The 15977-nt window shown below is 43.3% G+C and overlaps 1 protein-coding gene and 1 non-coding gene across 8 annotated transcripts in view; one reads left to right on the top strand and one right to left on the bottom strand.

Moving 5' to 3' along the window:
- Positions 1–15977, bottom strand: part of PTPN14 (protein tyrosine phosphatase non-receptor type 14) — a 170919-nt gene that overhangs the window by 78253 nt on the left and 76689 nt on the right. For all 7 annotated transcript variants that reach the window (XM_066361754.1, XM_066361752.1, XM_066361749.1 and 4 more), the window contains one exon: positions 6794–6963. In XM_066361754.1, coding sequence (XP_066217851.1) covers positions 6794–6963 — 170 coding nt within the window. The remainder of the gene's footprint in view (positions 1–6793; positions 6964–15977) is intronic.
- Positions 5465–5595, top strand: LOC136396076 (small nucleolar RNA SNORA14). Its single transcript, XR_010749499.1, has one exon. It is a non-coding gene; the product is annotated as a small nucleolar RNA SNORA14 (small nucleolar RNA).

Here is a 15977-nt window from a genome sequence, read left to right as displayed (position 1 = left end):
CGGACCTGGGGCCGGAAGGAAGTCCCTGATTCCCAGCCCACGGGGAAACTTTCAATTGCCATTCAGATGGCACCACAGAAGAATAAAAGAACTCAAAAAGAACCGGAGGAATGAAATAAATAGTGGTTGTAAAAGGAAATGGAAACCGTGCCACAATGAGAGCTTTTAAAAAAAGACCCTTGAAACACTGGTCAGACACTGACTTATGTAAAACAGCAATCAGGGCAGACGGCAAGAGCCAAAGTGGGGACGGCATGGGGATTCGTAAGAAGGGGAAGGTGAAGGAAGCTTTGGGAAGGTCATTAGAATTTCATCCTGAAATCTATTACAGTTTTTAAAAATTGTTTTTAAATCAAAACACCCTTTGGCCTATATGGGGATATTAGGCTTCACGTAATCTGGCTTTACCATCAATATGCCATTGGTCCAAAAACATGTCACTGGCAGAAACAGGGCCCCTAGCAAAGTCTAAAAACCTAAGGACCTAACTCCTTTGTTGTTCACCATCACAAAGAGATGCTGTCACCCTCCTTATGGTACCTAAACAGCGCCCTGAGTGACACCTTACCCAGACAGGAACAGATTTAACACTGAAGAATGTCCCCATACAGTCCCGTACAGAGGTTAAGTATTTTTTACATCTTTCCGGGAATAAGTGCAGGGCAGTGTCACCTTGCAGAAGAGCACAGAGGCTTACTTCCGGAGGCACTGGAAGCTGTACAGAAAACATGGAGGATGGAGGAAGCCTGGGACAGGTCTCCGGGACCGGGAGTGTCAGCCAGGTGTGTGAGAGTGTGCTGAAACTGTCCCTGGTGTGCGGAGTGACTAGGCTGGGCACAGCAATGGCCCCACTGCTTTGCTTCCATACAGAGCTCCCCACCAGCCCGGCAGACAGCCTCACCTGATCAATGGGCTACAAACCCATCCCAGATAAGAAGGAAAAGTTACCTGACCCCATCAGGACAATTCCAAGCCCCTTTGCAGAAGGCAAACATACCACTGCACAGTGAGGAATGCAAAGACAAACACATTTGGGCAAAAGAAAAATGTCCCAGAATTAATTTTTTGGAATTACATTTTTTAAAAAATCAGGCTGAAGCCTAAATTCCCTCCTCAAAAATCACTTTTTTTCTTGAAAAGTTGTCTCTTTCGTATTGGAAAAAATAAATAAATAAGCTCAAGAGGGACTTCCTCACTGGAGAAAGACTTGGAAAAACCCCAGACCTAAACTAAAAGCAGTGATCTTGGCCAGGACTTCTCTGGCTTCCCCTTGCTATTATTAAGTATCCTTCTGTTTGACTAAGAATTTCTCCACCTTTCACAAGCCATCTTTTTTTTTTTCTTTCTGTGTCCAGAAAAATCTGAAAACCATGTGTTTATAATGAGCCTGTTGCTATGCGAGTGATTAAAACACATTACAAAAATCTTTCCTTCGAGTCAGGAAGACGAACTGCTAGCAAGAGCCCCTTCACCGAACAGACGAGCTGGCAGCAAAAAATACGAGAAGCAAAGCAAAATGGAAAAAAAAAAAATTATGGTGGCCTCATCCCATGAGTCATTTTAACCAGAAGTTCTGGGAAAACTAACATTTTTCAAGCTCCAAGGTGATGTGCCTTACAGTTTGGACTGGGGTTAACAAACTTTTTTCTTAATCTTGGTTTCATGACTCACCCTCCATCTGTCTACTAGGGTGTTCTTTTCATCAATTTCTTCACAATTCTGTAGGAATGTCGAGAGATTTTTTTTTTCCTTTTATGTATACTCCTGTGTGTATTCTCCTTTTGATATCTTTTGTCTTCAAAAGTGGGGCCTAAGTTAATCCATTTCTTCTCCAACTCAATCATAGTATCTTGGTCGATTTTCCTGCACTTATCAAGAGACCTGTTATTTTTTAAATTTTTTATTGATTTTAGTGAGAAAGGAAGGATGAGAGAGAGAAAGAGACAGGAACATCAATCTGTTCCTGTATGTGCCCTGATCAGGAATCAAATTGGCAACCTCTGCACTTTGGGATGATGCTCTAACCAACAGAGCTGTCCGGCCAAGGCAAGAGATTTGTTCTTCAAAAGTCATATGCAGGCGAGGAGACAAGACACAGAATGTCAAAGTTATTGTCAAAAAAAGAGAGAGAGAGAAAGAGAAAAAGAGCTTCTCAATTTTCTAATTTAAAAAAATCTGGACTTGATCATTTTAATAAAGTCCATTGCCTTCTTAAACGGTCTGTAACCAACAACATTCGCAAATTTGTGTTGTGTTGTATAATCTATTAGTCTGCAAGTTTTCAAGGGTGGAATTGTCTGGAGACAAGAAATGAGATACATGCCTTTTAAATATATTTTCTTTTCATCCCTATGTCTTTTAATATTTAGGGGTACACACACACATCAAATAAACAAGCAAACTAAAACCTAGAGTATTAATTCTAAACTATTTGTCTTTATTCAGAGAGAAGAAATAATTGGTCCTAACTACGGCTATAGAACCTGTTTCACTCAAACAGAAGTAGCCACACCATTGCAAACATGTGTTGGGTAAAAACAAGTTTGGTTGGCTCCAGACAAAGACTTATTTTTTAAGCACAGATGGTCGAATGGTTTGCCTCCTCCTCCGAAGGGTTTGCCCACAATGAAAGACAGATTTCTACTTCTAATCTATGCAAATATCTTCTTCTGTGGGCATCATAATGACTAACTGTTTTGTGTCAGACACAGCAGATCCCAGGTGCTCTCGGATGCCAGAGCCCATCTCCCACCTGAGCCGCCCGGTAAGTCGGAGAACAGCGGCTGGCTGGAGAATGAGTCACTTACCCTCCTCTTTCTGTGAGACACTCCTCTGGAATCCCGCCCCAACCCCCCACCGCTTCTAGACTTTTCTGCCTGGAAGACAGTTTCAACATTCACATGGGACCCCAGAAACGGCTCAGATTGCCCCCTGCCCCAAAAGGCTCCTAATGACTTTGAGTAGCGTTCTTCACCTTGAAATCTGCTCACCTGTTCGTCTCTAACGTCAAATCCAGAAACACTGAGCATTTAAAAATACAACTCTGTCCAAACCAAGTCTCCTGGATACTCTAGTCTATGCTTATCACCCGTGGCAGGTCTCGCTGAATCACACCTGAGTCATGGTTGGTGGCCCTCAACCTGCCCAAGTGTTGTGTTACTCCTTTTTTCTTTCCTCTCTCCCTGGACAAATTTTTCCTTTCTTGGCTTAGACTACTTATCTTCCCTTTCTCCATCTCCCCAGGTTAAGTCTTTGATCTGCTCTGACACCCTTTGGCACATTCCAGTTGTCAGGTCTCCTGGGGTAACAAAAATTCCTGCAATGCTGAAACACACACACACACACACACACACACACACACACACACACGTGTGCGTGCGCACACAGGACACTTCACGCAAACCCAGCTCCTAACTGTAAACATCCTTTGCCACAGAAAGGTAATATCTGAAATCTACATAGTTTAGTTGCAATGTGTAAGTCTGAAAAGGTCCTTCAAAGTATTAAATTATCTTTCTCAGTTTTTCTGAACAAATAACAGTAACATAGCTGGCTTTGGTATCTTGTGTTGCAAAACACTCTTTACCTCCTTATCAAACTTCATCTTAAATAAACCAAGCTAACGGGGCAAAAATAAATTCTAAAGGAAATGAAGTCCTCCCTAATCTCCAGCCTCAATAACCACCGCCCCCCAAATATTCTTACTCTTTACCTCAAATTTTAAGATCTAAACACTTTTTGCTTGGTTTCAGCTTCTGAAATGCAAATATTGACAGTCAAATCATGCAGCCTTACTTTTACTTGCCTGGAAAAAATCTAGACTGTAAAAAGCTTTAGAAGTTAACTAATTAATGATTCCCAAGTATGGGTGAATATCAGAACCACATGAGGGAAATTATTTATTTTAAACAACCCATCCTCCTGATCTCCAGCCTTAGACATTCCAGTGCAGACTTCTGGTACAGCCCTAGAATCCGTGTTTATAATAAATATACTTCAGGTAACTGTGATATAGCAGGTCTTGGTCTATTCCAACATCCTACCCAACATGGCAGCCTCCTCTACAGGATACCACACGGGCTATCCACTCTGTGCCAAGTCCTTCCAGACACAGGGCATCTTGCCCTTCCATGTCTATTTCACTTTCATGTGGACTTAATTATTAGAAACTGTGTTCTTACATTAAGCCAAGTAACCAACGTCTTTCAGTTCCTTGAACTTCACTCATTATCAGCCCTAATTTTGAGTTCCAGAGAAGACACAGAATTCCTTTCTAATAAGTCTTCGAATACCCTCAGGCACCGACGGCATCCTTACAAGACCCATTTTTCTAAGCTTAAGCAACCTTATTCCTTCAACTTCATCAAGCACATTTTCTGAGTCCCTCGCCATTTCAATAGCTCTTCCTCAACAGCAGACCTTACAGAATAAGTCTAAAGTAACAACACTTCATTTTTTTTCTCACAGATGACATTTTTTTTTCAATATGCATTAATTTACAGTCTGCATTTCATTCTTGTTCCTCACTGCCTTGCATTTAGTGGTGCGAGAGCCACAGATCAACAAGTACTTATTGACCAAATACTGTGTTCTTAACTGTGTCAAGTACTCAGCAAGGATTCAAAAGCCAGCAGAAAATCGCCCAATTTTGAAGCGTAAATAATTTCTTGCTCAGAACGGACTTAGATAAGTGAAATAACATGAAAACCATGGATGACAATATCCAACCAGGTGTTTCAAATGAATGGCACCAGAGCGGCGGAACACAGGCTTTCTGGGTTAGACTGTGAGCTGTCTCATGGTCTCTGTTTATAGACATACCACCGACTTATCAATAGTTTTTGATTAAAAAAGAAAAAGATGGAAGCTTTTTATTACCTCAAAACGTATAAAAAAAAATTCAAGTACGTCCTTATTTCAGAGATTTAAAATCTAAGAAACCTCACATGCGGTCATCACGTTGAAGTCTTTGTTCCCACGTCTCGGCAGCTCACGAGCACTGCCACCAAGCACTCTGAATGCCATGGCCCAGGTAAAAGGTGAAGATCACAGAGTTTATGTAATTCCATGTATTACTGAAAATTACCGTTTGATGAGAAGTCACCCCCCCCCCCAGCACACGTTAATGGAAAACTCTTACCAATAAGTGAACTATACTAACACCAACAAAAATGAATTTGTTTTCATTCACAGAATCGCAGATTATCAGAGCTGGAGGAATTTAACCCTACAGATAAGGGGCAACTATCATTTAAAGGACGGCAGGTGATTCCCTCCAAGAACAAGCAGTCAATGAGCGGGAGGATGGGACCAACCTGGGGGGGGGGGGTGGTCTCCCATCTCCTGTTGGCATCCTGTCTCCTCTTATTTAATCTCAGACCATCAAAACTCTAGCCCTCCCAGCAAGCTCCTCAACTCTATTCCCATCTTCAGTTTGCTTCTCAATCCTCAAAACCAAAGTCTATTGCATTCTTAAACTCTCCTGGCAGCTGCGCCCCATGCTGCCAGGATATGAGCGGATGCTACAGAATTGCAGGGCGTCCAAAGGGCTGCGCCTCCCTGCTGGCGCGGCCCCATTTCAGACCTGTGACATCACCCCGACACACGCAAGAGCGGATCGCGCCCCCAGAGCCACGGAGCTCTGGATTCCCGAGGCAGACTCATTTGCAGCAATAGAAGAGCAAGTTTGTTGGATGAGAAAATATTTTGTAATTTACCTACGTTGCTCAGTTTCCGAAGTTAAAACTGAATCGCAATTGGGGCCCAGAAAGGATAAAGAAGTGATGTTTTATTTCCTACTATTTCTTTAAATTCTATAAGACATTTTCTGTGCTCGGTACGCACGTGTGGCCAGTGCCTGCCGCAGTTGACCGCGCCGGCCTCACAACATCCGAAATAGGACGTGGAATCCTACTCGCTTATGTTTTAGGAGGGCGGAAATAGAGGTAATTTACTTAATGTTACATAGACTGATGGAAAGAATGCTAATTTGGGTTTGACACTGAGTTTCCACGTCCAGGTTAGTCACAGATTAGCAGCATAATTTTGAGATTTCTGAATCTTAATTTTCTCAGTAAGATCAGGTAACACCACCGGCCTCTGGTTGGTTTTCTGAACATGAAGTAAGACGTTTGCAGTGGCCTGAGGAAGGTTCCTCCATTAATGCTGGCCTTCAGTGTAACCACTGGAATTTAGATAAATTTCCTATAGTTTTAAAAGTAGTTGCAAATACATAGCTCTGTTAGAAATGTTTTAACCTTTTCTTCCTTTGGAAATGCTATAATTCTGTTGTAAGACCTTGAGAAAAATATTTTTTGGTTAAAGAAATCAAAGCTATCTTTCTAGAAAAACAAAACAAAACAAAAAAACACACCAAAGTCTGAAGGTACATTTTATGTGTGGACATTTTGAGGGAAGGAATAGACTATGTTGTCAACAGGTGGTTCATTTTTTTATTCAGTTCTAGCATATTTTTCCCACAGTCTCCAACTAACACTTCCATGCTGCTAGGCACAAAACTCTACCTAAGGATCACTGTGGTCTTCCCAGCATTGTAGGGAACCACCCGGGTTAGCTGCAAACAAAAATTCTAAAGCTGAAAAGCAACTGGTCAAGAATCCCACCTGTTGCACCCTTTCCCTTACCACACACAGACACACACACAAACACACACACACCACACGCACGCACGCATACACATACACACACCAGCCAGCTCATCTACCTCATTTGAAACCTCCCAGTTCATCCACACCCTTATTTGGAATGCAGGGGGAAAAAAAAATGCACCTACCTTGTGGCCTCTTGCTGAAGCCATGAAACATTTGGCACATAGAACATGACTCCGAAGAAAAGCAGAGGCTCATTAGCAAATTTGTCCAGATGTTTCTTCAGAGGTTTCTCCAGCTCCACCCACCGTGCTTGCTGGCTCTTGCTGAGAAACCAAAGGCCAAAGTAGTGCGTCTAGATAAAAGGGAAGAACAACATCAGCTCATGCTTACAAGGGCCTTCCCAAGACCACACAGGAAACAAGACTTCAGTGGCTCACAACAATTTTGGTTCCCCGGCCCATCCGCACGGATTCAGCTTTTACTTTCTAGCTCAGGAACAAGGTAAAAAGAAACCATATGTACATAATACTGTGATCCACACAGAGGATCCAGAGGCAGTCTCCACACCCACTGCTACTCTTTGGGTATGTGGGTACTGATGCACCCAGGTTAGGTCACAGGGGTGGTGCAGGGTGGGGACCACGCTGACTTGTCCTCCGGTCAAGGCTGACCTCCCTGTGGCTTCCGAGTACCTCGGGATGTCACCCACAGCCCGCTGACCAAGGCGAATGCGGTTCTCACACCTGCTGCAAAGGAACAAGGGACTGATCACTCAGTTCCTCAGACAGAAGTTTCTGCCAACTGAGAGCTTCCACAGTGTCGGATATTTTCATCCAGGACCAGATTTTAATTGAAAACTGATTCACGGCTTTTGAGCTTTAATGGAGTCCTTTAAAAAAAAAAATTCACCTCGACCACTTCACTATGCACAGACTGTGGCAAACCTCTCCCCCAGATGGAGCTGTCAGAGTGGCGGGGTCTCCTCTGCGCAGCTGCCGCAGGGGCCCCCAGGCCCCCCTGGCTGATGAGGGTGGGATTTGACAGATGAAAGTGCGATTTTCACCCTTAGACTTGAAGCCTCACCCAGTTCAGTTTGGACAACGTGCTAAATGATTAAAACAGGTGCTTTTATGCATCTAACCCTGTCTCCGTATTAATTATGTGCAGATTTCAGGATTAGTACAACAATTGCCAACAAAATAGATCACTGCTTTTGAAGCATTCTTTTCTATTTCAATTATAGCCTAGAATGCATTACAGCACACCTGGAAATCTGCCTTCAAAAGGATGTTTTTATTACAATGTTTCACTTCCAAAGGCATTCCTGTGCAGATGTTCCCCCTCCAGCTGGCTGCCCCCTCCACCTTGCTGTGGACCGACCATGCCATGCCTCTATCAAAACCTTCGTAAAGTTTTGACTCTGACTTTACTAGAAAACCAGACATGTCCTTGCCTTCATAAAGCTACAGACCCAAATACTCTGCAGGATATTGTTAAAAGATACTTTCAGCCCTGGCCGGTTGGCTCAGCGGTAGAGCGTCGGCCTGGTGTGCGGGGGACCCGGGTTCGATTCCCGGCCAGGGCACATAGGAGAAGCGCCCATTTGCTTCTCCACCCCCCCTCTCCTTCCTCTCTGTCTCTCTCTTCCCCTCCCGCAGCCAAGGCTCCATTGGAGCAAAGATGACCCGGGCGCTGGGGCTGGCTCCTTGGCCTCTGCCCCAGGCGCTAGAGTGGCTCTGGTCACGGTAGAGCGACGCCCCGGAGGGGCAGAGCATTGCCCCCTGGTGGGCAGAGCGTCGCCCCTGGTGGGCGTGCCGGGTGGATCCTGGTCGGGCGCATGCGGGAGTCTGTCTGACTGTCTCTCCCCGTTTCCAGCTTCAGAAAAACACACACACACAAAAAAAAATACTTTCAGATGGGAGCAGTGATTGGATCCACTTTCCTCCACGATGTTCCAAAGGGCAAGTTCACCCCACAGGTCTATGCCTTTCTTGAACAAGAAAATGCCCACAGAGTCAAGGTCCTCTTTCTAGCAACTAAGGCAAACTTGCTTGAGCAAATTCGGACCCTGTTGTTTCTTTCTGAGCCTCAGTGAGTCCATGAGCTGTTCTAGGTGACTGATGATGCAGAGGAAGTGAAATGTGGCTGCATCGAAAGAAAAGACTTAGAAGTCAGTTCCTGGCTCCGGCAGGTTGGCTCAGCAGTAGAGTGCTGGCCCAGAGTGTGGAAGTCCTGGGTTCGACTCCCAGTCAGGGCACACAGGAGAAGAGCTCATCTGTTTTTCTACCCCTCCCCCCTTTCTCTCTCTCTCTCTCTCTCTCTCTCTCTCTCTCCCTCTCTCTCTCCATCTCTCTTTCTCGCCCGTCCCCCCTCTCTTCTCCTCCAGCAGCCATGTTCGAGTAAGTTGGCCCGGATGCTGAGGATGGCTGCATGGCCTCTTCCTCAGGCATTTATGGCTCTGTTGCCAACCAACAGAACAGTGGCCCCAGATGGGCAGAGCACTGCCCCCTAGTGGGCTTGCCAGGTGGATCCTGGTCAGGGTGCATGTGGGAGTCTGTCTCTTTGCCTCCCCTGCCTCTCACATAATAATAATTTTTAAAAAAATAGAGAGTCAGTTCCCCTCCCAACTCTTGCACTCACTGCCTTAGTAACTGTGGCCAAGGTACAGAGCCTCCCCCAACCCGTCTGCCTAGTCATCTCAGAGCTTCTTCATCTGTAAAATGGGGGTGATGAGTACACTGATCACCCCCAGGCTCATAGGGGTGTAAATGAGGTGACGCTGATCAGCTGTGCATTGGGGGGGGGGGGCACATGTTAAGTAACCACTTCCTGAATGATGCCTTCTGCTGCTGCTGCTGCTGCTGCTGCTGCCATCGTCCCCTCCCCATGGGAAATAAAGCAGGTAAGCCTCAGGAATCTTTTTCATCAGCACTACTGGCAACTAAGAACCACAGAATTAGAAAACAGAGGTTTATCTGGAACTAAACGAAAAAAGGCAGAGAAACATCAATGCTGGAAAGCCCATCAATAACATATAAAACTAAAAGGTGTAAGAAAAGATATAGTCGTGAAGTAGTATGTCCAGGGATTTTCTTTAGAATCCTATGACAGGTGGTGGGACATGGGACATCAGTCTGATGCTGTCCTGGGGGGTCGATGATGTCGGCTCAGGCAAATCTTAAAATGAGGTAATCTGGATACTTAAGAAACTGTCTGGAAAGGAGCCACAGGGATTGGGCATTATGACTGAGTGCCTTGCAGGACTGTGGTGCCGTGGAAGGGTGTTTTGGATGGCTAGCAGTGAGTTTGCATATAATAAATGAGGTAATATATGTAAACAGTAATGTGCGATGTAATAATTATTTTAGTTGGAAAAGAGCCCCTTTATGAGCATGGGTGGAGAGAGGGAGGGCAAACCTGACAGTTACTTAACAGGCCAGCCATGATTTATTATCCTTCACTGCAAACAGTCTTGACATTTGGGGGGTATAATTTTATGGGCTGTACTTCATTCAAATTATAACATTCACTCAAATTAGTAACATTCAAATTATAATGGGCGCACAGTTAGTGCATAAACATTCTGCAGTTAATTTTTCAAAAGAAAATTTAAAAAATAAATTTTTTCTACTGCACCGATGTTTTCAAGGCTAGTATTTTAAGTTTCCTCTTCTCATTCCTGCCCCCCCATCATTCAACCAAACCTGATAGCTGCCCCCAAGAAAACCCGAGAACATTCCAGAGCGTCCACATACACACCCACACGTATGCAGATAAATGCACATGCAGGTGTGTACACTGAAAGGGGGGGTGATGAAGTACAGAAGAAATAATGGTATGTCACAGACTTGAACCATCATAATACCAAGCTCTAAATAACAAGGCAAATCACTTATAATGCAAAAAACACCCCAAAATACAAAAAAAAACTCATTTATGGCATAAGATCTTTTTTTCCTTGTTTCAACACAGCCTTTTCCATAGGACACATGTTTCAGGGTAACTCATTTTGCAATTTATCCGTTAAAATAATTACAGAACTACTTTAAAAATTGGGTTTCCAGTGCTGGTTAGAATTAGAGGAAGCAGGTAATATGGAGGACAGAGTTCCCACCTACTCCCAGCCAGAACAAACTAATTTTAGAAGTGCTGAGTTCAGTTATCAAGTAGGAAGCAAAGTCCATTCATGAGATTCCCCATCCCCACCCTGTTCTGTGAAGCTATGCCCAAAGTAACCTTTTCCTTTCCCACCCCACTCCCTCATTCTTATTCCAGCTCTGTCCCTCCTCTGGGGTATTCAGTAGAGGGGGGAAAACCATCTCAAAGTTCTTCTTCTGCGCTATTCAAGTTTACCATGCAGCACAAGTTCATTCTGCTGCACAAGAAATGGAATCAGAACCTAACAGCTCACTTGAACGAACACGTGCATCAACCAACTTCCTGGGTATTAGCCAAGGGACCATTATTCCCATCAGGCCCAGTGGGGACCAACCACACCAGGCCTATTCACAACTGACTTGCCAATTTACACTCCAGCTAAATATTGGAAGCCGAGCCTCACTGCTGAACATCGCCATGTGGGTGAGGAGAAGGTGGTGGATATTTCCCTTTTTACGTCTCCGGGTTTCTTTGCTCTGCTGCCATGAATTCTGCAATGTATGCGTTGCAATGATGAGAGAAGACAGAAGAATCAGCTCCCAGGGAGAGAAACTGCATTGCTGAATCGGTTACCAAAAATGCTCCCCTAAGAAACACCGCAAGGGAGCCACATGGAATTGTCATTTTCAAGAGTAGTTTCCTGGTTGGCTTGGTTTGGAGTTCTGCATTTTAACAGAGGAAGCATATGTGTTTGCATGCGCTCAAAAAATATGCTTGTTTCTTCAGTGGTAAAGTGATGTGTGAATAATTTAGTGTCAAGGTAAGATCTCGCTTTTGGTATCATGAAAAGACTGTAGGGAATGAGACTCTTTAAAAACAGTCTGGAGCCTGACCAGGTGGTGGCGCAGTGGATAGAGCATCGGACTAGGATGCAGAGGACCTAGGTTCAAAACCCCAAGGTCACCGGCTTAAGCACAGGCTTATTGGCTTGAGCATGGGCTCATCACCTTGAGCGTGGGGTAACTGGCTTGAGTGTGGGATCACAGACATGGCCTCATGGTCACTGGCTTGAGCCCAAAGGTCCAAAGGTCGCTGGCTTAAAGCCTAAGGTCACTGGCTTGAGCCCAAGGTTGCTGGCTTGAGCAAGGGGTCACTTGCTCTGCTGTAGCCCCCTGGTCAAGGCACTTATGAGAATGCAATCAGTGAACAATTAAGGAGTTGCAATGAAGAATTGATGCTTCTCTTCTCTCTCCCTTCCTGTCTGTCTGTCCCTATCTGTCCCTCTCTCTGTTTCTGTCACCAAAAAAAAAACAAAAAACGTCTGGAGCATTCTTGATTCATTGTTCATTTATCTGTAGAGATGGTGTCATCCCCCACATTGGCAATTCATAGGAAAAGACTTCTTAAGGGTTTTCCCCCCAACTTTGCCACCAAAGGCACAGCTTTAATGCTATTGGTAAGGGTTACAGACACAGCCTTGGCAATTCCTAGGGATTTAATCCATGATCTTATCTCCAGTATTTTGAAGAGTTAATCATCCAGAAGCAAATGTTTAAAATTTCTTGCATTAAGTTGGCATAGGTTGCCTGTAGTACCCAGGATTTCAGTTGTAAAGTTAGAAAACAGAGAATTGGTATGCCTACATATAAAACATACAGGAATTATATAAAGCACTAAAACTTCACTGAGGCATGGAAAATCATTTTAAAGATGACTATTGGTAGACGCGGACACTGCACTCCACACAATTACATTCCAATGGCTTTGGAAAATAAGCCACTGTACATCAGCTGGATAATAAAAAAAGAACTTGTGTGTAATCAACCTCTGCTCTGGGTAGGTCTGGGATTTCTACAGCTGACACATCTATAATCAACAACTGTACCATCTTAATTTTCCTAGCTAGTCTCTTCAGAAAAGTACAGGAAAAGAAATTGCACAGTAACATAGCCCCAAGAAGCAAATATCAGAACTGAGAAAAAGCATACCAAATATGCAAATAAAAAAGATGTACATGTTAAGACTCTAGAAATGATTTCACCTACAATCTCTATGAATTAAAAATAGACATTGGTTTCAATTTACCTTGCAGAATTGACATTAAACTAGTAAGATTTCATATTATTGTACAAAAACAAAAAGCAATACAAATTCAAAGACCAGAAATCTTCCAAGTAGACTACTTTCAATCGATTCTGATTAAGTGTTATTTCAGTCCACTGCACATACAAACATACTTGGATGTGGTTAAACAGGCTACAAAATCCAGCAAACGCCACTCTTATCTGACAGGGTCAGGAAATTAGGTGTTCCATTTAATCAAGTACTCCCATAATCACATTTAAGTTACCAATTCCCAAAAGACTGGCACAAAGGCAAACCACAGGAATATCCTTAATGTTAAGTTAGCTTCTCTTTGATGATAGGAAATACATGTTAAGATTTACAAAGTCGAGCCATTATGAAAGTAGTAAAATATGGGCATCTCTACCATAGCTGATAGCTTTGGATAAATTAGCTTTTAGAAGAACATAAATCTACAGAAGAAAAGGGAGATAAATAAGAAGATAATCACCTATGAAATGATTTTGGATTTTTTCTTTAGGTTCTTTTACTAACCAGGGTTCCTAGTTTGGCTTTGGGGAGACCCAGGAGTTATGGAATTCACATTCTCAAGAATGCTGGACTTCCTAAGAGAACAACAGTTCTCTATCTTCATAGACTTTAGCTGCGACGAGTATCTTGGGTAACTCTGTTAAATTATTTAGCCCTCCTCCATGTATCATTGTTTAATTATAGTCAAGATCATCCACAAAGGAAGTGATTCTAGCATGCTTTTACATTTTATTAGAATTCCTTGTATTATTTATTACTGTTTGCATGGCTTCCTTTGCCGTTCTTAGAACAGCACTGTTTGGTAGAAATATAATGTAAGCCACAGATTTAATTTTAAATTTTCTAGTAGCTAGGCTGAAAAAAGTACCAAGATGTAAAATTAATTTTAATAAATTTTCTTTAAAATTATATATTCAAAATAGGATGCTTTCAATAGGTAATTACATAAAAATGACTAATGAAATGTTTTAACTTTTTCCCCAAACTAGGCCTTTAAAATCCGATGTGTACTTTACACTTCCTGCACATCTCAGTTCAAACGGGCACACTTCAAGTGCTCAACAGCCACATGTGGTCAGTGGCTGTCACATTGGCCGACACAATCTGAAATGAATAATTATTGTTCCAGTAACTGAAAGATTTTTGGTTCCATGTGAGATCACTGTAATCATGAAAAAGCCATTTAAAAATGAAGCAAGCCGACTTATAAAAGGGGGAGAGACCACTCCCTGAAAATTTGGTAGCAGAGTCCAGATAGTGTGTGTATGTGGAGTCCTGGAGAGGAGACCGCCATATTGAAATACAGACAGTTACCTAACCACCCTGTGCCAAGCACTGTCCATACTCTGTCCACTGTGCAAAAACAAACTCGTTCATTCTCCCTAAGAATCACGGCAGTTGCTACTATGACCATCTCCATTCACAGAGAAGAAAACTGAGGTGATCCAGTACTTAGGTAAGTATCCAAGATGGCACAGCCAAGAAGAGCAGCCAGGATTCCAACTCGGGTTGTTTATCCAAGCTCATGTGCCTAGCCACTACACTCTGCTTCCTCTCTAGGTATTTATTTTTAAAACATGAGAATCAGCCATAGGGCCATATTGTTTTAACTATAATATTTCTCTTAACCTAGCTCAGTGATTTTTCAAACTGTGTCGGTGAGGCGGCGAAGGAAGAAAACCAGGAAATGGAACGTCCGACAGCCATACCGGGTGCAAAGAGACTAGCTCCAAGTGATACATTCAAGTTCCGCCGCAGATTTCATCTGGGGGAAAGAAAGGCGTGAGATCCATTGATGCAAATTTGTTGTGACTATATATTATTATAACTCTAATTTTCTGAGCCTCGACATCTCTTAAATCTCTTCCTTTAAAAGAATTCCTGGCCAAAAGCTAAAAATTAAAAACAATTATTTCCCCTAAGGATTTCATTTTATTTCCTCTTGCCAGGATTATTGTTATGCCTACCTAACTGGCATCTCTGCTCCTCCCCGCCTCACAACCCCCATCCTTTCCTGCTATTCAGCTCTTTTCCTAAAATGACAGGTGATCACAACAGGCTCCTCCGCCTTGAAACCCTCTGATGGCTTTCCATCTCACGGCAGTGACTTATTCCCCAAAAGATGTAAAGTGTATTTAATAGAAAACTAAAATAACTGAAAGACTGAATTCAACACATTTTTTTTTTAATCTCCAGAATTTACAAGGGTATTCCCCAAAGCATTTATAGCACAGCCCCTTTTCTGCCTCCAAATCCCTGGGGATCAGAACGTGGAGTCAGCCTGCCTGGGTTCGCACCAGCCCAGTGAACGCAGCCAGGTCACCCTGCACTGTGGTCCCATAGCCGTAAAACTCTGCCCTTCCCTGACGCTTCCGCGTGCTTTCCTGTTTCTGTGCCTTGGCACGGGCTGTTCCCTTTGCCTTGTTGCTTGTTTTTCCTATTCTCTAAACTCGAGGGTTTCTGAGAGCAGGAACCCTATTATATTTAGCTTCCCTGGGCCTTGACTGTATTTGCTGTCCCTAGAAACGACTTTGGGGAATAATGGTGTTCATGTGGGTTCATGGATTGTAGCAAATGTCCTCCTGTGTTTGGGGATGCTGACAGTGGAGGAGGACCTGATGATGGTGGGTTGGGGCTGGAGGTACACAGAACTTTGCTTTCCTCCTAATTTTGTGGTAAACCAAAAACTGCTTTAAAAAAAAATAAAAGTATCAAAAAATAAAATAAAACAAAATGATCTAACAAAACGAAGTGGTAAAACACAAATTGAAATTGAAGTAGAAGAAAAATTAAATCAAAATTAATTTTCCTATCCTAACATAAAGCTATCGTCAAGTTCAGGATTCACGTACACTATAGGGCATTTCCAATGGCAAGGACAAATATCCACCACAAGCTGGTTTCCGAACTTTGATCAGGACTCCACATGTTGTTCTATTTTGGATGGATTGCCACTTTCTCCTCTAAAGCGCCATCAGCTCCCTCTGGAAACTGACCCCAATACAAAGCCACATGAGTGGAGCAGACCTGCGTTGCCCCTCCTGCTGCAGCTGCTGGGTGGAGAGTGCATTCCTCCCCGAGGTGTGGGTGCACAAAAGAACCAAGTATTAGACTGCTCTGTCTCACCCAGCAGCTCAGAAGTAGCTACAGGGT

Source organism: Saccopteryx leptura, chromosome 2 (genome assembly GCF_036850995.1).
Source record: "Saccopteryx leptura isolate mSacLep1 chromosome 2, mSacLep1_pri_phased_curated, whole genome shotgun sequence".
Classification (NCBI taxonomy): Eukaryota; Metazoa; Chordata; class Mammalia; order Chiroptera; family Emballonuridae; genus Saccopteryx; species Saccopteryx leptura.
This window is presented reverse-complemented; position numbering and strand designations above follow the sequence as displayed.